Below are 26,316 nucleotides of genomic sequence, written 5' to 3'. Positions count from 1 at the left end.
TCTGTGGCTCCTCGAAATCAACCTCCTTGCTTTATCAGTGGGCAAGAAACCGGTTCATCAGTCATACGAGCTGGACAAATAGCTAGCTATATGAGGGTAATTTATTTCGACCGACTCAAATGTTACATGCTTGACAGCTAGCGTTGGCAGCTAGGTGGATGACAAGCTAGCGATGATCGTGGTTTTGTTTGCCCTGTCAAAACCGTCATTTTTAGCCAGCTAACGTTAACTTTTGCATATTCTGTCAATCATCGAGATCAACCCAAATGGCAGAGAACTGGCAGGACGCGACCTGTCAACAGGTCAAGTTGATAGCAGGTCGCCTGAATGAGCTTCTTTCCACTGGCCTAGACTTCTTGCACTCAGAACTCGGGGTGGATTTTGGAGTGAAGCCCGAGATTCCGCCATGGTTGATTTTCTTAGCAGCGTGCATTGGGCTCGTGCTAATGGTGGCTATGTGGGCCTCCGCATGTCGCGGGCTCTTCAAGAAGCGACTGACCATAGTTGAAGTTGAGGCCATGGAAAGCACTAAACCAGCTACTATCAAGACGGCAAAAGCAGAGGAACCGAAGAAAAAGAAAAGGAAGCCTACGGAAAAGGTAACGTTTCCAATGTTAGCTTACTAGCTAATTATGCTATGCTAATTTTGACAGCTCTGTCACAGTAGCTAGCTAACGTTAGTAGTTAGTAGCCGACATTAGCATGATTCGGCTAGCTAGATTAACCTGTCACGTGAGCCAAACTAATATTTGTTTATAAATTAAGCCTTGTGTTCTCTTTTGCCCCACAGAAATCACAGCCAAATGGTAGTGTAGTTGCTGAGCTACAAGAGGAAGTCAGAGTGACTGAAGAAGACAACCTGCCAGTAGTGCCACATCATTCTCAAGTCAATACAGAAAAGGCTTCTGAGGTAGGCCTAATGTTGCTTGTAGGGGCTAATTCTTGTATGCAAGCCTAGGAGACTAGTGAAACAGTTGAATCTGTTGTATACAAAACAGAAGTACGTTGTATGCTAAATAAATTCAGATATGCGTGGTTATACCTAGCTACATAATATCCCCATTTCTGCACTAAACAAGCCTTCAAGATTGAGAACCGACCTTATGGCGATTGTAGTAGAGTTTTTCTAGTGATGATGTGGCTTTTAGACTAGAGGCCTGCCTCCCTTAGGACTCCTACAGTCCTGTGATGTGCAGGGGCCAGCTGGCAATGTCTGTTTGCCAGATTTTAACTTGCAGATGCAGCAAAACCTAAAGGATGGGACGGATGGCTTCCTCACTTAGCTAGTATCAAGTGTAGCTCCTCCATGATCAAATACAGCTTTCAACCCAGTTGACTGCCAGTCTGTCAATCAATGCTCTTTATAGTTGTTTTTGGCCTCAATCTGCATTGAGGGGCTGACACTTCCAATATAATACTTATTTGATTTGTTTGATTTATAGCTTTTGAGATTGTAAGGACCGTATAGCCTATACATTACATGTCAAAAGGCTCTTGGTAGACAGATTTAGAGGAACAGGATGGTGTATGTGATTTGAGAGATATATATACACACACACACACACACACACACACACACACACACACACACACACACACACACACACACACACCCCTACCTACCTAGTTTGACTTTCATAACATGGGGTTTCTGTTCTAATGGTGCAGGGGGCGATGCTTCTGTATGTTACCACTTTCCCTTTCTTTGCCTTGTAGCATTAATCCACCATACATGTTGAAATCTATATATTTAGGTAAAGAATACAAAGAAGAAGCAGAAACCGGCAGTAAAGGAGGCTAAGACGGCTTCTTCTCATGGCAAGGAATCGGAGGAAGGTACGCCATACAATACCAACTGTTTTAATCAATTGTGCCTAGCAAAGCGCGGCATACATTTACAGCTAATTATTACGTCCTTTCAGGGAAATTGAAATTAGTCATATTTTAATGTTAGTCTATGAAAGATAAAATCAATCATTCATGCAATCTGACCAAGATTGGGGGGTAGCACTGCTCTAGGATCAGCATTCTCCCTTTCCAATCTTACCTTGACATTAGAATTATTCCACAAGACTGACGATGGATCGGCTCCTAGAGAGTTCACCTATGGTTACAAATATTGAGGCGGCTTATTCTTATGCTTACCTTATAATAATGCACTAAATCCAGGTTGTGCAAATGTTATAACATGAAATATATTGAGGCAAAAATGTATCTGTAGCTTACAAATATCTAAATAACACTCAATTGCATTAACATGAAATTGATTTCCATATCATTCAAAAATGTGTATGTAGCCTATACAGTATTTGTCTTTTAATACAGTCATCTCGGTGTTCATTTGAAGTGTATTTGTTATGCAAAAAAATGGGCAACTTTGTTTTTGTAGTCAGTCTACAAACTTCTGACGTTATCAGCAGTCACAGAAAGACTGAAACATCTGTGTATAAAGTGACGCGGAAGGGCAAGAAACATCTAACAACGTACTTTGCTGTTCTATGAGTGGTCTGAGGCAGTCGTTAAATAATGATCATTTTCAAGAGCAACTTCAGTAATGATTGTTTTGGGAAACAGCTCTGAGATGTAACGATGTTCCTAAGAAGGCTTTAACAATGAACTTACTCTTGAGATGGTTTTGGGAAACTGGGCCCAGAGCCTGGACATTCTAACAGTGGATTTGAACATGAGATGTAGGCCTATTTAACTTGATCCCACTAACCTTCCCCATGTTTCTATCAGTATCAGGCACCTGGGAGACCAAGGTCAGTAACAAGGAGAAGCGTGAGCAGCGCCGTAAAGACAAGACCACCGGTGACGGCTCAGGGAGCCCTGGAGGAGTGGATCCTCTGCCTAGTACTCCTCCCACAGAGTCAACCAAAGTCAGCCCCAAAGCTGCAAACCATGGGTCTGTCTCTGAGAAGAAGGAAAAGAAGAAGAAAGGTAAAGCTAGCTAGGTCTATCACCTTATAGTATACCTCTCTGCTGGCAAAAGGCAGCAGCTGAGCAGGCCTGAGCTTGGTTAAAGACACCTACACTTTCACAAACTTTCTGTAAACAGACTAATTTGGCATCCAGGGAGACTGCTACTCTCCGTATTCTCCTGTTATTGAGTTCTGCTGGTCCCCTGTTGATCAGACCTGCTATAAATACAGACCCTGGAGGACTCCGAGCCCAGAGAGAGAGCGGTGTTGCTTCTGCCGCTTGTCAACTGCTCTGTTAGCTTGGAATCCAAACTGACATGCTCCGTTTCACCACTGATACAATAGAACTGAGCATATCAGTTTGCGTTCCAGGCTACTGCTCTTTGTGTGTTGACCTGCTCTCCCTTTGCAAATAGGAAATATAAATGTATATGGAAATATAGCTACAGCCTTGCCTTTAAACATGAGTTATTTCCCCAGGAGAATCCTCCAAAACCAAAGCAGAGAAAGCAGGTGCTGTTGCTGCTGTTGCCGTAGGCAGACCTCAAGGTAAAAAATAAATTAACATATTGATTCAAATAAGGGTCTGATTAAGGCTTAGGGTGAAATCAAATCATGTCCCATTTTAAGAAAAACAATTAGTTACATGCTCTTACTTGTATAGTACTTGGTTGGAGTCTATTTCTTAGGCGCACTATGTAAAGTGGTGCCATTGTGTGGATGTTCTTGAAGGGTGTTAAATGTGTGTGTTGGTGTCAGCTATCAGCAGCGAGGAGGCTCCGGTAGTGACTGGAGAATGGACTGACCGGGCTGTGACGGCCCCTGGCCTTACCATTGTTCCTGACGAGGAGCACTGGACCACTTCTGAGAGCAATCAAGACACCACTGTCTGGGGGCACGAGACTGAAAGTAATGATAGTAGCAATATTTCCTTCGAATATACTGCATATGTACATATTAATCAAATCTTACTTTTTGTTATATGCAGGGAATACAGTATACACAGTACAATTACATTTTTACTGGCAGGAGTTTTCACTGAGGTTTTCTATTGCAATGTTGTGTTATTTGGAGGGTGGACTTATCTCTGTTATCAGGGATCCTCCTAATAAATGCTAAAGACCTGAATCTAGTCTCATTAACCAGACTAACAGTTGGCACTGCAGGTGATGGGATGACTGTTCTTTGTGGACTCCTGGTGTAGGATCACCTTTTGGCCTCTAGATGGCATGGTTTACAGTACAGACAAGTATAGTGCCCTACAAAGGCAAAACGCATTAACTATGAATTTGGTCAAATATTTTATCTGTTGTAATGGCCAGGTATATTATTTGATTTGTGTGGTATTTAGTTTCCTGACACAAGAACAAGCCAGTTAATCAGAATATATAATGGAGTAACAAAAATTGCTCTCTGTCTAGACAGACAGACTTTGCAGTAAAAACAATTACTTAGTTACTGTGTTTTGCCTTTGTAGGGCAGTATAGATATTTAATCAGACTGTATCATTTAAAAAACATTTTTAAACGACTAAAGGATCAAAATCATATGGCAATATTAGTTTGCGTATATTGGTGATAGTCCGCCATGAAGCCAAGTCGTTGTGTGTTCCAGCAGTGGAACCCCAGCTGCCGTGTCCCAGCCAGCCTGAGCCTAAAGTGGAAGACGAGTGGTCTGGTCTGAGTAAGTAAAACAAACCTTTACACTAGCAATAAAAGTCATTGCAGGGATTAGATCGCATAATGAGTAGTTATACGGGTTGCAAGGTGGCCTGTAGATCAGTGATTCTACACAGTCCAACTGTATTGTAGTCAGGAGACTGCTGTAGGACGGAAAATTATCATCTCTGTCTGTAGCATGTGTTGTAATGGTTGTGTTTTTGTGAGGTGTTTTAACTAGAGCTTTCCTCCGGATGTGTTTTCAGATGGTGATGGGTCTGCTGCTGCAGCAGACAGGTGCTCTGACTGGAATGCCCCAGCGGAGGTGTGGGGGAACTATGAGGAACTCCCTGCTCCAGTAGAGGCTGTCCCCCCTGTCCTCGAGGAGCCCCTGCCAGAGACTGTCAAGGTTAGTCGCCAGTTGTGATAACACTTTTAGGTACCCCTCACGAGAGGTTTCTAACATCAAGGGCCTGTTCCTGGTTAAATAAATAACATGCCTTATATTTAAATACTGTCAAAATAATCTGGGAAAGTTGAGGAGAGAGAAACCATCTCCAGAGTTAAACAGAACATTTCAGGATGAAGAGATGTCAGGGATTTAATTTAAATGTTGCATTTAAAAACCTCTAAATATAACTATGCATATGTGTCACGAACCGGCTCAAAGCCCGTAACAAAGGGAGACAACGTGGAGATAAGGAGTAACAAAAGATATATTTATTAACTAAAGCAACTAAGGAAAATATCCAATGGTGTGTGTAATCAGTAGTCCGTAGTGTAAGTGAGTGTTTTGCATGCATGAATGTGATAATGCAGGGTGTTGAAAGGTGCCAAAGCACACAAACAAAAGGCCACCAAGAACCACACCACAATCTACAACAGGTGTCTGCATGGAGAGAGTCTCCTCCATGAATGTTGAAGAGGTCTATTTATCCTGGGAGACACCTGGCCCAGGTGTTTCCCATGTAGCTGACGACCCTCTCAACTCCGCCCACCGGCATCCTAATAAGGAAACAAGAACAAAGACAGAATACGGCAGACAGAGTGGGAGGGTCGTCACATATGTGAGGATAGACTGACTGGTAATGTGCACTACATCCTTGGAATATAACTAGTTTGACTGCAGTGCAACAGTAGCTTGTAAAGAGACCATGCTGTATCCTGTACAAGGTTCTGCACAGAGTAATAGTAATGATTTTGGGATTGCTTCATTTTAAAAGCCTCTGTCAAACAAAACTACACATTTTACATTTCAGAAGCCTCAGGTAGAAATATAATAAATCTGCTGCTTACTGTACCTTGTCCCCTTGTTATTATTTTGACTTATGTTCAAGTTGGGGAAATGTTGTCAGGTTGTTGATTTTAGGTTGAGCAGTCTAGATCTGTTAAGTATTTGAATTAGTTTTGTACTTTGTTGTTTCACAGCAGGTATCTGATGAAGAGAGAGAAAAGGCAGAGCCTGCTGCTGATGGAACTGGTAAATTGAAAAAGAAGAAAAAGAAGAAGAAGAAGCAAGCTGAAGATGTAGTTACTGGCCAGGTAACACCGTAGACTAAGCACTTACTAGATTCCTCCTTAACAAGATAATGTTACTATAGTGATTAGTCTTATTACACAGGAATAGAGCAACTTAATTTAAACTGTTACCATCACTTGTTAGAACAACCTTGCTGAGTCCTTCATTGGGTCATTGCTACCTGTGGCCTTCCTGATTGGCTCATATTTGTTCTGTTTGTCTGTGATTGACAGGAGTCAGAGGAGCAAAGTAAAAAGGTTGTTGCTGAGGCCAAGGTGAAGAAGAAGCCAATCCAGGAGCCTACTGCTCCTGCTGTCAATGTTGCTGCTGTGAAGGTTGGTGACACTGCTCTATAGACCTCAATGGCTGTGTCAAATGGCACCCTATTCCCTAATAGTGTACTACTTTTGACGAGGGCTTGTAAGGACTATAAAGGAAATAAAGTGCCATTTTGTTAGGGGAGCCCTGTTGGCCCAAGAGCACCCCCAGTGAGTGGCAAAGGTTCTTTAGCCTCTTTTAATCCCAAGGTTTCTAATTCCTGCAGGCAAGAGTGGAGCAACCAGTTGTGGCTCAGAACACAGCCCCCATCACACAAGTGCCACCCCAACCCGCAGAGACGGAGCCTACTGCCAAGCAGAACAGTCTACCTGCTCCAACACATAGTAAGTCTATCAGAACTATGTGAATCACACTGGAGTCTGGTCTAGTGGTAGTGCTGCAGACCCTGGACTACGTATCCCTGCCAGCAGCTGGGGTTTGATCCCTGCATACATCTTACTTCACGTTATACTTTCCTCTATTCTATATCCCCACTCATTTCTTGCTATACTATGATCATAATAGAACCACATTAATATTAAAGGAGGAATAGCTTTACCTTGCCCTCAAACCATTCAGATCTAGACATATTAGTGGGCTGCTTGGTGGTGTTCCTGGGCAGGGCTGCCATGTTGTGTGATTGACTGGGCCACTAAGCTGCCTGCATACCACCTTCCTCTGAAGTGTAGCTCTTGATTTCTGGAGGTGTAGGAAGCAGCTAGGCCAGGTTATTACTACCAGATGTCCTCACTCTCCATCCAGTTTGATTGGCTATCCCAAATAGAGCATCAGTCCATCTCTTTAATGTATCAATCATACGGTTGCAGAATTTCAGTAACTTTCCTTAAATCCTATTTGGAAGATTCTTGGAATACGTTTAGGAATAAGCAGGAAGTCCAGGAAAGTTACAGAAATGTTGCAACCCTAAAAACTCAAAACTGTATACAGGCAGGGCTGCAGTTCTCGCTCAGTCTCCACTCACACTTTTCTACAGCTGCACTGTTTCTCAATCCACTCCTGGAGGACCACACCTCCACGGGGGGCACCTTTTTGTTTCAACCCAGCTACTATCCAAGCCATTGATTGGATGATTCAGGTGGTAGTACTGTGCAAGAACAAAAATGTACACTTCCTAGTGATCATTCTGGAATGGATTCTACACACTTCCTGCTTCTAAAGTCTTAGTTTCTGTTTTACAACCTGTGTCTTGTCTTACAAGGAGTCCCATATTGTATTGTAAGACTATTCTCCCTGTGTGTTTTCCCCCATAGAAAAGTCTGAAGAGAGCCAGCCTTCCAAACCAGTAATGAAGAAGAAACGGGCAAGAAGAGAAACATGAGTTGGAGTCATGAACATTATATGCAAAATACTTTGGATAAAACAGCTGTTTATGCAACACAAAAATACTTCCCCTTTTAAAAACGGAAATATCAAACTTCTAAGTTCTGACCGGCCAGCTTAATATCCAAAATGCAGCCTGGTCAAGCAGACTGGATCTAGATGAACTGTAAAGCTAAATTCTGCGATTCTGATCAATATTGTAGTGTGAGCACACATGAACTGTTTTCCAATTCCAATGAATCTTTCGAACGATCATGTTTGATGATTAGACACCTAGAAAATGAATAATAAATCCTGATTTAAAAGTGATTGGGATGTTGTGGTTTTGAGATTATTATAGAGGAAGAGACAGCCGAGTCACGTTACAGGCCTTTATTCTGCAGTCTGTTTGCTGTTTATATCGTTAACCATATTGGTGCAGTGACTCCTGCTCAAAAGGTCAAGTCCAACACTATAAGGTTGTGTTCAATAGGACACATGGCAGCAAACCGTTTTGAAAGGGAAAAACTAAATAAGCGGTTGCTATCTGACAAGTTCAGGTAGTCCTCCCTGTTTCAGTCAATTTTGTACTGTTTGGTGTCATGAACACGACCCAAGGGAATCATGTTTAGCATTTGGATGCAGGTGGTGTTAGTGGTATCTCTACTATTCTGCTGTACATGGAAAAGAGACATACTTTCAGTTACTTGCTGTTATTTTGATAATCAGTGTTGTGCTCAGACTGTGTAGTTGCTTCTACCATTGATGGCTGTTGGTTGATGATTCAAAAGTCCTCAACCTTTTGTAACCTCTTTGTAATAAACGCTTCAAGCCATATGTAAAAATAAAAAGGCCCTTTTCTATATTTGATTTGTCTTTTATATTTCTATAGTTTTTTCCTATGAATCAGTTACCTCTTATTTTTCTCTTTCTTTTGAGCAACTGATTGGTGTTTGAAACCATCCTGTCTACAGCAGGACGAAACTGCTTTAATCAATGATGTATTTGTAATGATGCAGTAATCAGGAATACAATTTGATGCCTTAGTTGGTTGGGTAATGTAGGCATGTGCTCTACCAACCGTGTTAATGTGTTGATTGTGTCCTATGTTGGACCATGTTTATTCTGCACCCTGAATCTTTCTCCACTTGTCTTTCTTCCTCTGGAAATATAACATGTGAATTGCTTCCATTTTTCCTGATTGGGGATAGTAATATCTCGGTTGAATTATTTAAATCGATGTGTTTGATACTTGTCCATAATCTGTCTTTATTGTCAGAATGTTCCAAATGCAATAGAATCAAATATGCCCTTTGTGAATTTCTACCATAAAGATCATAAAGGCACTATTGTGAAGCGTGAATATTCTTATTCAACATATCTCAGTAAACATAGCAGGCAGCTACAGTGTAACTATTTAAATTACCCGGCGTTGGTGAGGGATGATGGGAACTCTATTCTCGAAACTAGTTACATCACCGGCTCTTGATCCTATCTAGCCCAGGTCACATGCTCCAATGTTTGCTACTTGCCTGAGTTGATCGCTAGAGCCGCGGTGAGGGTTTTATCACGAATTGCGGACGACACCGCGCGCCGGAGAAGAAATTCACGTCGATCTATTTGGCTTGTTTATCATTAACAGATATAGATATATGTGAAGTGCCTCCTCGGACTGTACAATATGATTTCCCCATGGGACCGATGGCATTCCACCAGATGCTGCCTGTGCTGTCATGTCCGCACAGGCACTGTTATCCTGGGGGTTTGGTATATGGTGAGCATCCACAGTCGCTATTATTCACATACCACTATTTAGATAGGCTCAACAACCAACAAAAACGGTATGTTATTATTTGTAGGACGTTTTTCCATGTTAAATTGTGTTTATCAAGCAGAAAGTGGTGTCATTGTGATTGGCTGCAAGTGATAACATTTATTTAATGGATTGTTTTGTTATTTATGAATGAACAGTTTTTCCACTAAGTTGTCAAAGTAACCTAACACCATTGGGGGAAAAAACGTTAATTAATTTTTCAGTACACTCAGCCCTTCAGGACAGGTTACAGGTCTTGTGTCAGGTAGAAAGAAGCCTTTTGGCTATGGCAATAATTAATTGTACATTATGCACATAGGGCCTAGGCATATGTATAATTAATTTGAATGTTAAAGCACTATCTCTATCCTTGAGTTGTTCCATCATGTTGACATTAAATTGAATGTCAGCCTACATTGCTGAGTTAGAGGTGGTTCACTCAAATTATACAATTACTGTTTCCTTACCTGGAACACACAGCCAAATAGTTCCTAATTAAGGAATCATATAATAAAGTAATTTGGGTGAACTAGTTATCCTTTTATAATGGCTGAGCTATTAATATGTATCTGTATCCTCCTTGTCAGTCTGACTGGTCCTTGTGTCTTTGAGATTAGCTGATTAATGCCATCAAATGCTTGTGGAGCCCTTCCTTCGTGTTGTGGTTGAACCTTTCCCTAAAGTTGATGTGTGTCGTGTTCCTATCTTGTTTGTCAGTCTAAATGTCCTTATGTCTTAATGTCCTTTAGCTGATCAATGCGGTGGTGTTGCTCATCCTCGTCACGGCCCTGGGTGATCCTGACCAGTACCATCTGACCAGCGCTGAGCTGGCTAACGACTTAGATGACATGGATGATGCCAGTAAGTAGCCTACAGCTTTATGTCTGGGATAGATGTGTGTAACGTTGCATAGGCCTGCCCACGCCTCCTTAGTAGTGTGTTTGTGCTCTAGCCAACTCCTCTCAGAGTGTATGTGATGACAATGATGGAAACTACTATGGCGTTACATATCAACGTCAAAACTACTGGTTTTATAAATCACTTTATATAATTGAAAGCAGCCAATAGTCCGTATTTCTCTCACTTCACAATAAAGCAAATCAAATCTCTGTCTGTGGGCACGCATGTCTAATGTTCAGCTGTGTTGTGTATTTTCACAAACTTGCAAAATCAGCTAGGTCTTGCCCAGGTTGGAAGTGAACTGTAGCAGTATATGCTGGCCAAATTGACGTGTCTGCCACTGGCTGTCGGTACAGTAGTGTCTGATTGAAACTGACTGAGTTGACCCAGTTCCGGTCAGATTAAACCGTCCTGTGATCCCTTTTGCCGTTGGTCCAGCTGGCCCTGCATTAGGCAGGCCATAGAAATATAGTTACTAGAACGGCCATCCCTGTTCAAGTCAATGTGCCATGATAGGTGGAACGGCAAATTTCTACGAGGCAGGCAGTGATTCAGTTCAGGCTAGTTTAGAATTAAAGCAGACTGGCTTTTGTTCTGTTCTGTTGGAGCAGACAACTGTGTTCTCTGGGCTGTGCACAGATGGACAGGATTACTGTGACGCTGACAGTTTGTGACATAGTATTTTTGTTGTCTGTGAAATCCACTCAATGTCATGGTATCAAGATCAGGTCACATCTACACAGAGAAAGTTGGGTCATTTTCACATAATCAGTGTCAATCTAAGAATGAGCTGAGTTTATTATAAGTTTATAAATTACTGTGAGATTAAGACTAACACCATCCAAGGACAAAACACCAAGTGACTTTTTTTTTCATCATTTGCTACGGTTTAATTTATTTGAATGCAGACCTTGTATACTGTATGATTTCCCTTCTATTCCAGACATGTGTATTGCTTCAGCGATCTCGTTGCTGATGATACTAATTTCTGGGATGGCGACCTACGGTGCATATAAGGTAAACAAAAGTCACGTCAGCTTTCTGCTGTTGCTTGTACTGGTGTACTATGTCTGCTCTCGTACGAATGAATACAGATGAAGACACTAGGAGGATCATCCAAATGGAGTTTAAAAAAAAAACACATTTCAAATCCAGATTTACAGACATGGTCTTGAATGGCATCGTCCCACTAGAGTAAGTTCACCAAAACTCCCACCAGAAACACATTGATTTACGTTAAACGCATCGGTCAGACCGTTTTGTTTGAGTCTTTGTTTTTTCAGATAGATACATTAGTCTTTCCTGCCGCTGCAGCTCTTCAGATGCTATTCCCTCGTGGCTAACAAACTGTTTTTCCTGTTTCAGCAACATGCAGCTTGGATCATCCCATTCTTCTGCTACCAAGTCTTTGACTGTGCACTGAACACCCTGGTGGCTGTTAGTATTGTGGTCTACCCCAACACCATACAAGATTACCTCCAACAGCTGGTAAGAAGGACTCCAAAGTCAAACTCTTATTCTAATAAAGTGCCTGACATGACACTCTATTGCCTGTATAATGCACTAGATAGTGCACCATATAAGGAATTGGGTGCCATTTTGGATGTAGCCACCACACTCTACCCCCAATCTCACTGCAGCTGATTTTGTCCGTCTATCTGGTGTCACCTTCACAGCCTGAGAACTTCCCCTACAAAGAGGACATCATGGCCATGAGCAATGTGTGCCTGGTCTTCATCGTGCTCCTCTTCATCGGAAGCATCCTCACCTTCAAGGTAACTGCTACTGAACTGACACACACACACATAATTTTCATTACTTACTGTATGAGTGACAAAACAGTGCTTACGCTGTGTGAGAGATGAAAATTGTGCTCATCTGAGGAAGTTATTCAGGTTATTTTTTTGGCAGAAACCCTTGGGGACAGACGGAGGGTCCTGCAGTGGTTCAAACGTCTGGCAGGAGCTGTTTCACAAGGCTGTTGTTTTCATAACACTATAATGGGAGCCATTGAGGCAGTGCCCTCGTCAGTGTTGTTCTTGGCCCATTCAGGCTAGAAAGTTTTCACATTAGCTCTGACAAACTGTCAGATGATGCCAACTGCCAATGTCCCATCACACTATACAACTCTGTTTAATGGCATTGTAAAAGCCCCCCTAAATGGCCTGCCAGTTCTATTAGGCTGCTGCTACAGAGCTCCATAGACCATCCAAAAGTAGGGAAACAGATTGAGAGAAAGAGGATGTGGTTTATTTTGATAGACTTCAGTAAGGCTCTGTGTCACCATGTAAAACTGTGGAGATGCCTTACTGAGGCCATCTTAATGCAAACATGCTATAATGAGGAGGATGACCACACGTTTCTATTACTTCTGGTCCAATCCAAAAGTAAGGGTTGATACGTAGCTCTGCTGTCAGTGAGTGATAATTGTTCTCTATAGATGTTGCTACCTCTACCAGCATATCATCCACAGACGACTGACGATTGTATGTGAGTTTAGCACATTGAGTAATGTATTTTGGAAACACTTACAGAATGTCTATATACCATATGGAGGTCTACAGTTTTTACTTTACGTTGTTGAAGAGCCCGTAAAAGTGACAGAGGTGTGAATTCATTAAAGTTTTGTTACGTTACAGCCTTATTGTATAATGTATTAAATAAAAAATGTTCCTCATCAATCTACACACAATACCCCATAATGGCATTTTAAAAAATTTGCACATTTCTTAAAAATAAAAAAATAGAAATACCTTATTTACATAACTATTCAGACCCTTTGCTATGAGACTTGAAATTGAGCCCAGCTGCATCCTGTTTCCATTGATCATCCTTGAGATGTTTCTACTATTTGATTGGAGTCCACCTGTGGTAAATTCAATTGATTGGACATAATTTGGAAAGGCACACACCTGTTTATAAAAGGTCCCACAGTTGAACAGTGCATGTCAGAGAAAAAATCAAGCCATGAGGTCGAAGGAATTGCGCAAATTCTAAAAACCTGCTTTGCTTTGTCATTATGGTGTATTGTGTGTAGATTGATGAGGGGACACACACAATTTAATCAAGTTTAGAAAATGTGGAAAAAGTCTAGGTGTCTGAATACTTTCCAAATGCACTGTGTATATATACAGCTGAGCTCAGTCCTAGTCTGTCTTATAGGAGCCAACTGCTTTGCCAGATGGTGTTTGGCTGGACAGGACAAATCCCCCAGAAAGTGACCGTACTGCTCACTGAGCGTGATGATGTCCGGAAACAATGAGAGCTTGTTTTTGTACCACTCTCCTGAATGAGCTGTACTATACCTTTCTGCAATGGACTGGACATTGAGTCTTGTCATTTTCTGAATGAATGAATCCCCTCTGCATTGGGCTGGAGATTGAGTCTAAACGCTTTCGGAATGAATTATACACTACCCCTTTGGATTAAGATGAATATTGAGCCTTTGAGAGATACTGTACCTTTTAAATTATGTCAGCTGTTGATAAAGTTATTTTCTTTCATGTCTTTGATAATGGTTTTCCCTTTGCAGGCGTACCTGATAGCGTGTGTGTGGAACTGCTACCGGTATGTGCGTGCAAGAAGCACCACAGAAGTCCTGATATACGTCACTACTAATGACACCACGGTAAGTCACAGGACACAAGCATCTATTTCAATTGCTGTACAGTACATGAATGACAAGTCCTACATTATGACATGGTGGGTTCGTTTTTGTATTTTATACTAGTCTGCTGTAGTTACTACAGTGTTATGCAATTTCCTCTGTTCAGTTAGTTGGGTTTGAAGAAACTGACCTATACTCCAGACAAACCACCTCTGTGAATGCTGACTACCTTTTTGACAGTTGTGTTTTTCCACAAATATTGACATTGATTTTACTCCTACAGTAATATGTTTTAATTTCCAACTCGACCAGCAGCTGAGAAATGCACTGTTTCTGTTATTCACTCTAACCCTTTGCTTGCAGAGTTTAAACAACCCAGACATTTACCAGTGCTGTACTATCATAATATATCTCTTTTTATTCATATGATACATCTCATCTACTCTATAATTACCCATCTCTCCCTTCCTCATTAACTCCCTCTGCTTTGTATTCTGGAGAAAGTACACATCATAAATGTATCATAACGCATTCATCATATCTCGGTGTGATAGGTCACTGATCAGGTTCCTATTATGCGTAGGTTAGGTTCCCCTCAAGACGGTGAGGGAGAGCGCATTCCATCAGTAAAGCCATCATGTCAGAGTAGGAAGGAAGTATAACGTTGTAGTAAGTTGGGCTGTAGTAAGGGGCTATAGTGGCTATACTACATTGGCCACCTACTCAATGAAAAGCTCTTGGTCTTTCTCTCTCTCTACTGGTATCATATAGCTCAAGCTTGGCCACCTGGCTGCTTATCCGCAGATATTACAACACGTTATCCACTGTTGAACCAGGGGAGGGGAGAAATGCAGCCTGAAAACATGGCGTTAGCGAGGGGAGGATCTGGTTTAGCTATCAGATCATTGCAGCACTGCTCATCCAGCTAGCCTGGGGGAAGAGGATTACTGTGTGTTGTCACAATGCAGGTGTAAGAGAGGAGAGTGAGGGGTTGTCAACAGTGTTTGTACCTCAACGATGAGAGTCAGAACAATACCATTTTCAGGACTTTTTGTTCCACCAGTAAAATGTGTCACTAAAAAAATGTTGTAATTGCCAAGAGTTTGATATCCAATAGTGATGAAGTAGGCTTATGTAAATTGGATATTTATTTGTCCCCCCGAATATAAACCTTAAATTCAAAGCCACTACGAATGGCTCATGATGCTCACGATTTGTTTTGAACATGTAGAGCACAGGTCAGCTACAATGTGGTTTTTTTTTTTTTTTTGCTCTGACCCAAAAATGTATCATTAAATCATTAGTCAAAAGTGCTAGAAAAACAACCCTCTGCCTGTATAAAGGTAGACTGCAGCCGTCTGTGTATTACTGACAGGTTATTATAATCAGGGACACTGCGATGCCTTCTGACAGGCGGCGTCACTCCTACACAACGCTAAGCCCTCGAACAGTGTAGATGGAGTTGTGCTATCTGACGTCAGACAATAATGGGGATAGCCTACTGTAGATGTGATGTCTTCCACATTATGAAAGGCGGTATGTCTGGACTGAGCGGAGCCACCGAGGGGGCGGTTTCCCAGACACACATTGCTTTTTAGTCCAGGACTCGACCTAATCTGTGTCCGGGAAACCACCCTGTGAAGTATAGCTTCAGGACATCAAGCACAATGTTAAATCACTGGTCTGAGATCAGAAAGGTCCACCATGACATGGACTCCAGTCTGGACTGTAATGCCATTATGCCCCTAACCAGTGCCTTACTGATGTGTGTGAGGATGGCATTGGCATACTCTAACCATATTTTACAGTATCCTCTGCCGGTCTTGTCCATCGAAAATGCATTAACTCAGAGATGTTGCCTACAGTATGTCTCTGTGTCAGTAGGAAAACCAGGATGGTTTACATGCATCTGAGAGAGACACACACACACATCCCATGATAGCATTTGGTTGGTTCCCCAGAGAGAGTGTAGTAGTCTGAAGAGAGGACATCTGAGACGGAGTTCTACTTTACCTCGTCAAAGACACAGAGGAATTGGCTGACTGAACCTGACTCATGTCAGTCAGATAGGATGTGAATGTGGACTTGCTGACTGAACCTGACTCATGTCAGTCAGATAGGATGTAAATATGGACTCGCCTTGCTGACTGAACCTGACTCATGTCAGTCAGATAGGATGTGAATGTGGACTTGCTGACTGAACCTGACTCATGTCAGTCAGATAGGATGTAAATGTGGACTTGCTGACTGAACCTGACTCATGTCAGTCAGATAGGATGTGAATGTGGACTTGCTGACTGAACCTGACTCATGTCAGTCAGATAGGATGTAAATATGGACTCTCCTTGCTGACTGAACCGGACTCATGTCAGTCAGATAGGATGTGAATGTGGACTTGCTGACTGAACCTGACTCATGTCAGTCAGATAGGATGTAAATGTGGACTTGCTGACTGAACCTGACTCATGTCAGTCAGATAGGATGTAAATGTGGACTTGCCTTGCTGACTGAACCTGACTCATGTCAGTCAGATAGGATGTAAATGTGGACTTGCCTTGCTGACTGAACCTGACTCATGTCAGTCAGATAGGATGTGAATGTGGACTTGCCTTGCTGACTGAACCTGACTCATGTCAGTCAGATAGGATGTAAATGTGGACTTGCTGACTGAACCTGACTCATGTCAGTCAGATAGGATGTAAATGTGGACTTGCTGACTGAACCTGACTCATGTCAGTCAGATAGGATGTGAATGTGGACTTGCCTTGCTGACTGAACCTGACTCATGTCAGTCAGATAGGATGTAAATGTGGACTTGCTGACTGAACCTGACTCATGTCAGTCAGATAGGATGTAAATGTGGACTTGCCTTGCTGACTGAACCTGACTCATGTCAGTCAGATAGGATGTGAATGTGGACTTGCTGACTGAACCTGACTCATGTCAGTCAGATAGGATGTAAATGTGGACTTGCCTTGCTGACTGAACCTGACTCATGTCAGTCAGATAGGATGTAAATGTGGACTTGCTGACTGAACCTGACTCATGTCAGTCAGATAGGATGTGAATGTGGACTTGCTGACTGAACCTGACTCATGTCAGTCAGATAGGATGTAAATGTGGACTTGCTGACTGAACCTGACTCATGTCAGTCAGATAGGATGTAAATGTGGACTTGCCTTGCTGACTGAACCTGACTCATGTCAGTCAGATAGGATGTGAATGTGGACTTGCTGACTGAACCTGACTCATGTCAGTCAGATAGGATGTAAATGTGGACTTGCCTTGCTGACTGAACCTGACTCATGTCAGTCAGATAGGATGTAAATGTGGACTTGCTGACTGAACCTGACTCATGTCAGTCAGATAGGATGTAAATGTGGACTTGCCTTGCTGACTGAACCTGACTCATGTCAGTCAGATAGGATGTAAATGTGGACTTGCCTTGCTGACTGAACCTGACTCATGTCAGTCAGATAGGATGTAAATGTGGACTTGCTGACTGAACCTGACTCATGTCAGTCAGATAGGATGTAAATGTGGACTTGCCTTGCTGACTGAACCTGACTCGTGTCAGTCAGATAGGATGTAAATGTGGACTTGCCTTGCTGACTGAACCTGACTCATGTCAGTCAGATAGGATGTAAATGTGGACTTGCTGACTGAACCTGACTCATGTCAGTCAGATAGGATGTAAATGTGGACTTGCCTTGCTGACTGAACCTGACTCATGTCAGTCAGATAGGATGTAAATGTGGACTTGCTGACTGAACCTGACTCATGTCAGTCAGATAGGATGTAAATGTGGACTTGCCTTGCTGACTGAACCTGACTCATGTCAGTCAGATAGGATGTGAATGTGGACTTGCTGACTGAACCTGACTCATGTCAGTCAGATAGGATGTAAATGTGGACTTGCCTTGCTGACTGAACCTGACTCATGTCAGTCAGATAGGATGTAAATGTGGACTTGCTGACTGAACCTGACTCATGTCAGTCAGATAGGATGTAAATGTGGACTTGCCTTGCTGACTGAACCTGACTCATGTCAGTCAGATAGGATGTGAATGTGAACGTCCACTGATTAGCTGCACTGAGAAACTTTTACACTCAACTGAACGACTTGATTAGTTTAGTGTTAGCTACCTACATAGCTGTCTTTGCTGTCTTCGTATCATCGTATCATCGTATCCAAGATAATTGTGTTGTTTAGGTTTAGAGTGTGTAGTCTTAGAGTGATTATCTTAATTTACCGAGGTTAGCTAGCCAGCTATTTGTCGTCCTTAACGTAGGTGACTCTGCTAGCTAGCCAACAGCTAGCCAACGCTAGCCAACGTCTTCTGTATAGAACTCAACCACCCGGTCGCATTCACAGGTTGTATCACATTTTCACTTCATTTCATTACAGTACAACGGTTTGATTTGTTTGATCGTAGCTAGCTACTTAGCTAGCTACATAGCCGTCTTTGTATCAAAGATAATTGTGTAGTCTAGAGCGATTTTCTAGGTTCGCTAGCCATCTATTGTCGTTCTTTTAACGCAACGTAACGTAAACAACACTGCTAGCTAGCCTGCTAGCCCCGAATAGCAACACTGCAGAAACTATTACACTCAACGGAATGACTTGATTAGTGTAGTGTCAACAACGCACCCACTGCCAGCTGGCCTACTTCAGCAGTACTGTATCATTTTAATCATTTTAGTCAATAAGATTCTTGCTACGTAGCTTAACTTTCTGAACATTCGAGACGTGTAGTCCACTTGTCATTCCAATCTCCTTTGCATTAGCGTAGCCTCTTCTGTAGCCTGTCAACTATGTGTCTGTTTATCCCTGTTCTCTCCTCTCTGCACAGACCATACAAACGCTCCTCACCGCGTGGCCGCGGCCACCCTACTCTGGTGGTCCCAGCGCGCACGACCCACGTGGAGTTCCAGGTCTCCGGTAGCCTCTGGAACTGCCAATCTGCGGTCAACAAGGCAGAGTTCATCTCAGCCTATGCCTCCCTCCAGTCCCTCGACTTCTTGGCACTGACGGAAACATGGATCACCACAGACAACACTGCTACTCCTACTGCTCTCTCTTCGTCCGCCCACGTGTTCTCGCACACCCCGAGAGCATCTGGTCAGCGGGGTGGTGGCACCGGGATCCTCATCTCTCCCAAGTGGTCATTCTCTCTTTCTCCCCTTACCCATCTGTCTATCGCCTCCTTTGAATTCCATGCTGTCACAGTTACTAGCCCTTTCAAGCTTAACATCCTTATCATTTATCGCCCTCCAGGTTCCCTCGGAGAGTTCATCAATGAGCTTGATGCCTTGATAAGCTCCTTTCCTGAGGACGGCTCACCTCTCACAGTTCTGGGCGACTTTAACCTCCCCACGTCTACCTTTGACTCTTTCCTCTCTGCCTCCTTCTTTCCACTCCTCTCCTCTTTTGACCTCACCCTCTCACCTTCCCCCCTACTCACAAGGCAGGCAATACGCTCGACCTCATCTTTACTAGATGCTGTTCTTCCACTAACCTCACTGCAACTCCCCTCCAAGTCTCCGACCACTGCCTTGTATCCTTTTCCCTCTCGCTCTCATCCAACACCTCCCACACTGCCCCTACTCGGATGGTATCGCGCCGTCCCAACCTTCGCTCTCTCTCCCCGCTACTCTCTCCTCTTCCATCCTATCATCTCTTCCCTCCGCTCAAACCTTCTCCCACCTATCTCCTGATTCTGCCTCCTCAACCCTCCTCTCCTCCCTCTCTGCATCCCTTGACTCTCTATGTCCCCTATCCTCCAGGCCGGCTCGGTCCTCCCTCCCGCTCCGTGGCTCGATGACTCATTGCGAGCTCACAGAACAGGGCTCCGGGCAGCCGAGCGGAAATGGAGGAAAACTCGCCTCCCTGCGGACCTGGCATCCTTTCACTCCCTCCTCTCTACATTTTCCTCCTCTGTCTCTGCTGCTAAAGCCACTTTCTACCACGCTAAATTCCAAGCATCTGCCTCTAACCCTAGGAAGCTCTTTGCCACCTTCTCCTCCCTCCTGAATCCTCCGCCCCCTCCCCCCTCCTCCCTCTCTGCAGATGACTTCGTCAACCATTTTGAAAAGAAGGTCGACGACATCCGATCCTCGTTTGCTAAGTCAAACGACACCGCTGGTTCTGCTCACACTGCCCTACCCTGTGCTCTGACCTCTTTCTCCCCTCTCTCTCCAGATGAAATCTCGCGTCTTGTGACGGCCGGCCGCCCAACAACCTGCCCGCTTGACCCTATCCCCTCCTCTCTTCTCCAGACCATTTCCGGAGACCTTCTCCCTTACCTCACCTCGCTCATCAACTCATCCCTGACCGTTGGCTACGTCCCTTCCGTCTTCAAGAGAGCGAGAGTTGCACCCCTTCTGAAAAAACCTACACTCGATCCCTCCGATGTCAACAATTACAGACCAGTATCCCTTCTTTCTTTTCTCTCCAAAACTCTTGAACGTGCCGTCCTTGGCCAGCTCTCCCGCTATCTCTCTCTGAATGACCTTCTTGATCCAAATCAGTCAGGTTTCAAGACTAGTCATTCAACTGAGACTGCTCTCCTCTGTATCACGGAGGCGCTCCGCACTGCTAAAGCTAACTCTCTCTCCTCTGCTCTCATCCTTCTAGATCTATCGGCTGCCTTCGATACTGTGAACCATCAGATCCTCCTCTCCACCCTCTCCGAGTTGGGCATCTCCGGCGCGGCCCACGCTTGGATTGCGTCCTACCTGACAGGTCGCTCCTACCAGGTGGCGTGGCGAGAATCTGTCTCCTCACCACGCGCTCTCACCACTGGTGTCCCCCAGGGCTCTGTTCTTGGCCCTCTCCTATTCTCGCTATACACCAAGTCACTTGGCTCTGTCATAACCTCACATGGTCTCTCTTATCATTGCTATGCAGACGACACACAATTAATCTTCTCCTTTCCCCCTTCTGATGACCAGGTGGCGAATCGCATCTCTGCATGTCTGGCAGACATATCAGTGTGGATGACGGATCACCACCTCAAGCTGAACCTCGGCAAGACGGAGCTGCTCTTCCTCCCGGGGAAGGACTGCCCGTTCCATGATCTCGCCATCACGGTCGACAACTCCATTGTGTCCTCCTCCCAGAGCGCCAAGAACCTTGGCGTGATCCTGGACAACACCCTGTCGTTCTCAACTAACATCAAGGCGGTGGCCCGTTCCTGTAGGTTCATGCTCTACAACATCCGCAGAGTACGACCCTGCCTCACACAGGAAGCGGCGCAGGTCCTAATCCAGGCACTTGTCATCTCCCGTCTGGATTACTGCAACTCGCTGTTGGCTGGGCTCCCTGCCTGTGCCATTAAACCCTTCAACTCATCCAGAACGCCGCAGCCCGTCTGGTGTTCAACCTTCCCAAGTTCTCTCACGTCACCCCGCTCCTCCGTTCTCTCCACTGGCTTCCAGTTGAAGCTCGCATCCGCTACAAGACCATGGTGCTTGCCTACGGAGCTGTGAGGGGAACGGCACCTCAGTACCTCCAGGCTCTGATCAGGCCCTACACCCAAACAAGGGCACTGCGTTCATCCACCTCTGGCCTGCTCGCCTCCCTACCACTGAGGAAGTACAGCTCCCGCTCAGCCCAGTCAAAACTGTTCGCTGCCCTGGCCCCCCAATGGTGGAACAAACTCCCTCACGACGCCAGGACAGCGGAGTCAATCACCACCTTCCGGAGACACCTGAAACCCCACCTCTTTAAGGAATACCTAGGATAGGTTAAGTAATCCCTCTCACCCCACCCCCCTAAGTTTTAGATGCACTATTGTTAAGTGACTGTCCCACTGGATGTCATAAGGTGAATGCACCAATTTGTAAGTCGCTCTGGATAAGAGCGTCTGCTAAATGACTTAAATGTAAATGTAAAATGAATGTGGACTTGCTGACTGAACCTGACTCGTGTCAGTCAGATAGGATGTAAATGTGGACTTGCTGACTGAACCTGACTCATGTCAGTCAGATAGGATGTGAATGTGGACTTGCTGACTGAACCTGACTCATGTCAGTCAGATAGGATGTGAATGTGGACTTGCTGACTGAACCTGACTCATGTCAGTCAGATAGGATGTAAATGTGGACTTGCTGACTGAACCTGACTCATGTCAGTCAGATAGGATGTAAATGTGGACTTGCCTTGCTGACTGAACCTGACTCATGTCAGTCAGATAGGATGTGAATGTGGACTTGCTGACTGAACCTGACTCATGTCAGTCAGATAGGATGTAAATGTGGACTTGCCTTGCTGACTGAACCTGACTCATGTCAGTCAGATAGGATGTGAATGTGGACTTGCTGACTGAACCTGACTCATGTCAGTCAGATAGGATGTAAATGTGGACTTGCCTTGCTGACTGAACCTGACTCATGTCAGTCAGATAGGATGTAAATGTGGACTTGCCTTGACTGACTGAACCTGACTCATGTCAGTCAGATGACTGAACCTGACTCAGGATGTAAATGTGGACTTGCTGACTGAACCTGACTCATGTCAGTCAGATAGGATGTGAATGTGGACTTGCCTTGCTGACTGAACCTGACTCATGTCAGTCAGATAGGATGTAAATGTGGACTTGCCTTGCTGACTGAACCTGACTCATGTCAGTCAGATAGGATGTAAATGTGGACTTGCCTTGCTGACTGAACCTGACTCATGTCAGTCAGATAGGATGTAAATGTGGACTTGCTGACTGAACCTGACTCATGTCAGTCAGATAGGATGTAAATGTGGACTTGCCTTGCTGACTGAACCTGACTCATGTCAGTCAGATAGGATGTAAATGTGGACTTGCTGACTGAACCTGACTCATGTCAGTCAGATAGGATGTGAATGTGGACTTGCTGACTGAACCTGACTCGTGTCAGTCAGATAGGATGTAAATGTGGACTTGCCTTGCTGACTGAACCTGACTCATGTCAGTCAGATAGGATGTAAATGTGGACTTGCTGACTGAACCTGACTCATGTCAGTCAGATAGGATGTGAATGTGGACTTGCTGACTGAACCAGTCAGATAGGATGTAAATGTGGACTCATGTCAGTCAGATAGGATGTGAATGTGGACTTGCTGACTGAACCTGACTCATGTCAGTCAGATAGGATGTAAATGTGAACTTGCCTTGCTGACTGAACCTGACTCATGTCAGTCAGATAGGATGTAAATGTGGACTTGCCTTGCTGACTGAGAACCACAGTCACAGCCTCGAATCCAAACTGTTTCACTTAACAGATTTCAGTCTGGACCTGCTCCAATAGACTTGGATCGCTTTCATTTACTGTATGGCCTTCTCTAGATTTAGCCTCTCAATAGACTTGTACCACATTTATTCCTGGCCTGCCTTTCTCCCTCTTTAATCTTCTCTCACTCTCTATTCTCCCATCCAGACTATTTGAAGATCATTACAGATCTGTTTTGAAATCCTCTGCCATCCTCTCTATATATGACCATCGTGTCACTTCCGGGAGCTCACACTATTTTCACTTTATCCTCAAGAGTATATTTGACCAACTGCTGTTTGGAATTAGACCAATACACAGCATATTATATTACTGCTTGTAGTCTTTGCCAGTGACAAAAAAACAATATATTCGAAACCATGTCAAACAGTTAAATAGCATTTTGTTGTCTGTTGTCAGTCACACATTAGAAGACTCTGGTCTTGGTCACCCTTTATTCTGTGTTCCCAGGTACTGTTACCCCCATACGATGACACCATGGCTATTCCATCATCCAAGAACGCTCCTCCCCCCTATGGGGCACCCTACATAGCATGAAGAACCTGGGCCGCTGTTCTGCTGACGGACTGGACCCCCTTGTTACTACAGCAGCCAGACATTCCAACCAGACCTGGGCAACAAATATGATGTTTTCTTTCCAATACATTATGCATTTTATAGTTGGCATTTGATAACTGTCACACTGGGTGTGTAGTGTTAGCAGTATTTTAATTAAAAAAAAATGTTTTGTAATAATTTGACCCAGACCCCAATACTACTGATTCTTTCCAAAACATTTAACCTACACACATTTACTTACTTACCTGTAACTGTGATACTGTTTAACATTATACTGTTTATTTGGAGTTATTTATTTTCACTGATCTACAGTTGAAACATTGAGCAGGAAAGAGTTAAAATATGAGCGCGCTAGTAGTGAGTGTAATAGCAGATATATTTTTCTTGCTTGTACTAAACTGTACTTCTACATGTTCTCTACTGTCAGTCCTAGTCCAAAGGCCACCCACCAGAAACGTGTTTTCATGGTCTTAAGTACACACCCTCAGGGGTGTCCCCTCCTGTATTCCCTTTTCACCCACGACTGCGTGGCCAAACACGACTCCAACACCATCATTAAGTTTGCTGACGACACATCAGTGGAAGACTTGATCACCGACAACGATGAGACGGCCTATAGGGAGGAGGTCAGAGAACTGACAGTGTGGTGCCAGGACAACAACCTCTCCCTCATTGTGAGCAAGAGAAAGGAGCTGATCGTGGACTACAGCAAAAGGTTGGGCCGAAGAGGCCCCCATTAACATCGACGGGGCTGTAGTGGAGCGGGTTGAGAGTTTCAAGTTCCTTGGTGTCCACATCACCAATGAACTATCATGGTCCAAACACAGCAAGACAATTGTGAAGAGGGCACGACAAAACCTTTCCCCCCCTCAGGAGACTGAAAAGATTTGGCACAGGCCCCCAGATCCTGAAAAGATTCTATACCTGCACCATCGAGATCATCCTGACCGGTTGCGGTACCTGAGCGCCAAGTCTAGGACCAAAAGGCTCCTCAACAGCTTCTACCCCCAAACCATTAGACTGCTGAACAATTTACATTGACCCCCCCCCCCCCCCCCTTGTACACTGCTGCTACTCGCTGTTTGTTTGTTACCTAAGTATAGTCATTTTGCCCCCACCTACATGTACAGATTACCTCAACTAACCTGAACCCCTGCACACTGACTCTGTACCGGTGCCCTTGTATATAGCCTTGTTATTGTTATTGTTATTCTTAATGTGTCACTTTTTATTATAACTTTTGATTTTAGCCTACTTGATAAATATTTACTTCTTCATGAACTGCACTGTTGCTTAGTAAGTAAGAATTTCACGGTAAAGTCTAGACCTACACAAATCAAATCAGGCACTGCAACCCCCCCCAAATGTTTTTTATTTATATTATTGCCCATGATTTAGGCTGGTCCCAGAGCTGTATGTGCGTTATCATGACGATTACAGTCAGAGGAGTTAAAGCACACAGATCTGAAAACAGGCGAATGAGGATTGTATCCTCGACTCAAAATCTTTATTTGTTCTGCCCATGATCACTGTTCGTTGTTGGATTGCCTTTACAAACAACATTCTTTCTGATAGGGTGCACTGAGAGAATGTATGAAGTGTTGCTATGCACGGAAGGATTCCAAAGATTGAAAGCACCTGCCTGTAATCTAACAGAGGATCGAAGAGCAGAAGTCATATCACCAAGTTACTCGTACGTTATAGTTTAGTGTGTATAGAAAACTGTCATTATCCTGAATTATTACAACAGGACTGTGTTGAGATCTCTTTATTTTTAAGGTTGAGTTATAACACTTGTACATTTGATCTTATATCTGTGTTTCGAATAAAGGAAAAAGTGGTGGTCTTGTTTGTTGAATTAAGTCAATGTAAGCAGACCAGTCTGCTCTGCCGGATGCAGTTATTGACAAGCTGTTCCCCAGACGGGGGGATGTCCTCTGAGGACTCCGTCACATTTAACAGTCTGCTGCTGCAGCATAAAAAGAAATAGAAGTTATATTTATTTGTCTATTAAAAACACATTTAATTGATGGACAGATCTTGTTTTTATTTTGGATCCATAAGAATGCTGTGTGTTGTATTGACTGTGCATCGCATATTAATATGTTATACACTTGATCAGTTCTAGGGCAGGGGCTAAGGTTCTGTTTTTCAAAAGGGCTTTGAGACAAATCCACTATAGTATAATTGTGTTGCGTTACATCACTGCTGGTTAGGCCTATGAGATGAAAAGTCAAGGACTACAAGGCCTCGTTTTTTCTTCGACTGGCACTAATTCTGTCATCCTTACCTCATAAACCTGAATAATGGAAATTCTCTATGAAACGTGGAAACGATTTGGCCATCAACTTTAAAAGCGGTTAGGGCCATAATGTTGTCATTGTAAGACAGGTAGTCTATTTTCAGGATGATTGACATCAAAGCAGTGCTTTCTGTGC

At 43.7% G+C, this 26,316-nt stretch overlaps 2 protein-coding genes across 5 annotated transcripts; both read left to right on the top strand.

The window, feature by feature from the left end:
• Positions 1-11: 11 nt before the first annotated feature.
• On the top strand, positions 12-8,601 carry LOC124005888 (protein LYRIC-like). Of its 3 annotated transcripts, none has more exons than XM_046315528.1 (12): positions 12-599; positions 791-910; positions 1,755-1,836; positions 2,740-2,940; positions 3,402-3,470; positions 3,681-3,830; positions 4,539-4,604; positions 4,846-4,988; positions 6,008-6,121; positions 6,332-6,433; positions 6,643-6,760; positions 7,688-8,601. In XM_046315528.1, the coding sequence occupies exons 1-12, from the start codon at positions 267-269 to the stop codon at positions 7,753-7,755; spliced, it is 1,566 nt and encodes a 521-aa protein (XP_046171484.1). In that variant the 5' UTR covers positions 12-266; the 3' UTR covers positions 7,756-8,601. The 3 variants fall into 3 exon arrangements, with proteins under 3 accessions (XP_046171484.1, XP_046171483.1, XP_046171482.1); XM_046315527.1 differs by having other exon boundaries at positions 4,536-4,604; positions 6,011-6,121; XM_046315526.1 differs by having other exon boundaries at positions 4,536-4,604.
• A 644-nt stretch (positions 8,602-9,245) lies between these two features.
• LOC124006425 (lysosomal-associated transmembrane protein 4B-like) lies at positions 9,246-24,537 on the top strand. 2 transcript variants are annotated; one of them, XM_046316434.1, is made up of 7 exons: positions 9,246-9,510; positions 10,299-10,410; positions 11,393-11,466; positions 11,815-11,937; positions 12,126-12,224; positions 13,982-14,077; positions 23,771-24,537. In XM_046316434.1, exons 1-7 carry the CDS (start codon positions 9,418-9,420, stop codon positions 23,855-23,857), a joined length of 684 nt encoding a protein of 227 aa, XP_046172390.1. In that variant the 5' UTR covers positions 9,246-9,417; the 3' UTR covers positions 23,858-24,537. The 2 variants fall into 2 exon arrangements, with proteins under 2 accessions (XP_046172390.1, XP_046172391.1); XM_046316435.1 differs by lacking the exons at positions 13,982-14,077; positions 23,771-24,537 and adding an exon at positions 12,361-13,162.
• Positions 24,538-26,316: the final 1,779 nt, after the last annotated feature.

The sequence above is a fragment of the Oncorhynchus gorbuscha genome, linkage group LG19 (assembly GCF_021184085.1).
Source record: "Oncorhynchus gorbuscha isolate QuinsamMale2020 ecotype Even-year linkage group LG19, OgorEven_v1.0, whole genome shotgun sequence".
NCBI classification, from domain to species: Eukaryota; Metazoa; Chordata; class Actinopteri; order Salmoniformes; family Salmonidae; genus Oncorhynchus; species Oncorhynchus gorbuscha.
Note: the sequence above shows the minus strand (reverse complement) of the source record. Positions and strands in the feature narration are given on the sequence as shown.

Bases quoted from the DNA above. Each gene is read 5' to 3' on its own strand.
- LOC124005888 (XM_046315526.1), top strand. From the start codon at position 267: ATGGCAGAGAACTGGCAGGACGCGACCTGTCAACAGGTCAAGTTGATA. The intron at 1,837-2,739 runs GTACGCCATACA...TGTTTCTATCAG, and splicing joins TGGCAAGGAATCGGAGGAAG to TATCAGGCACCTGGGAGACC. The intron at 4,989-6,007 runs GTTAGTCGCCAG...GTTGTTTCACAG, and splicing joins CCCTGCCAGAGACTGTCAAG to CAGGTATCTGATGAAGAGAG.
- LOC124006425 (XM_046316434.1), top strand. From the start codon at position 9,418: ATGATTTCCCCATGGGACCGATGGCATTCCACCAGATGCTGCCTGTGC. The intron at 11,938-12,125 runs GTAAGAAGGACT...TCACCTTCACAG, and splicing joins AAGATTACCTCCAACAGCTG to CCTGAGAACTTCCCCTACAA. The intron at 14,078-23,770 runs GTAAGTCACAGG...CTGTGTTCCCAG, and splicing joins TCACTACTAATGACACCACG to GTACTGTTACCCCCATACGA.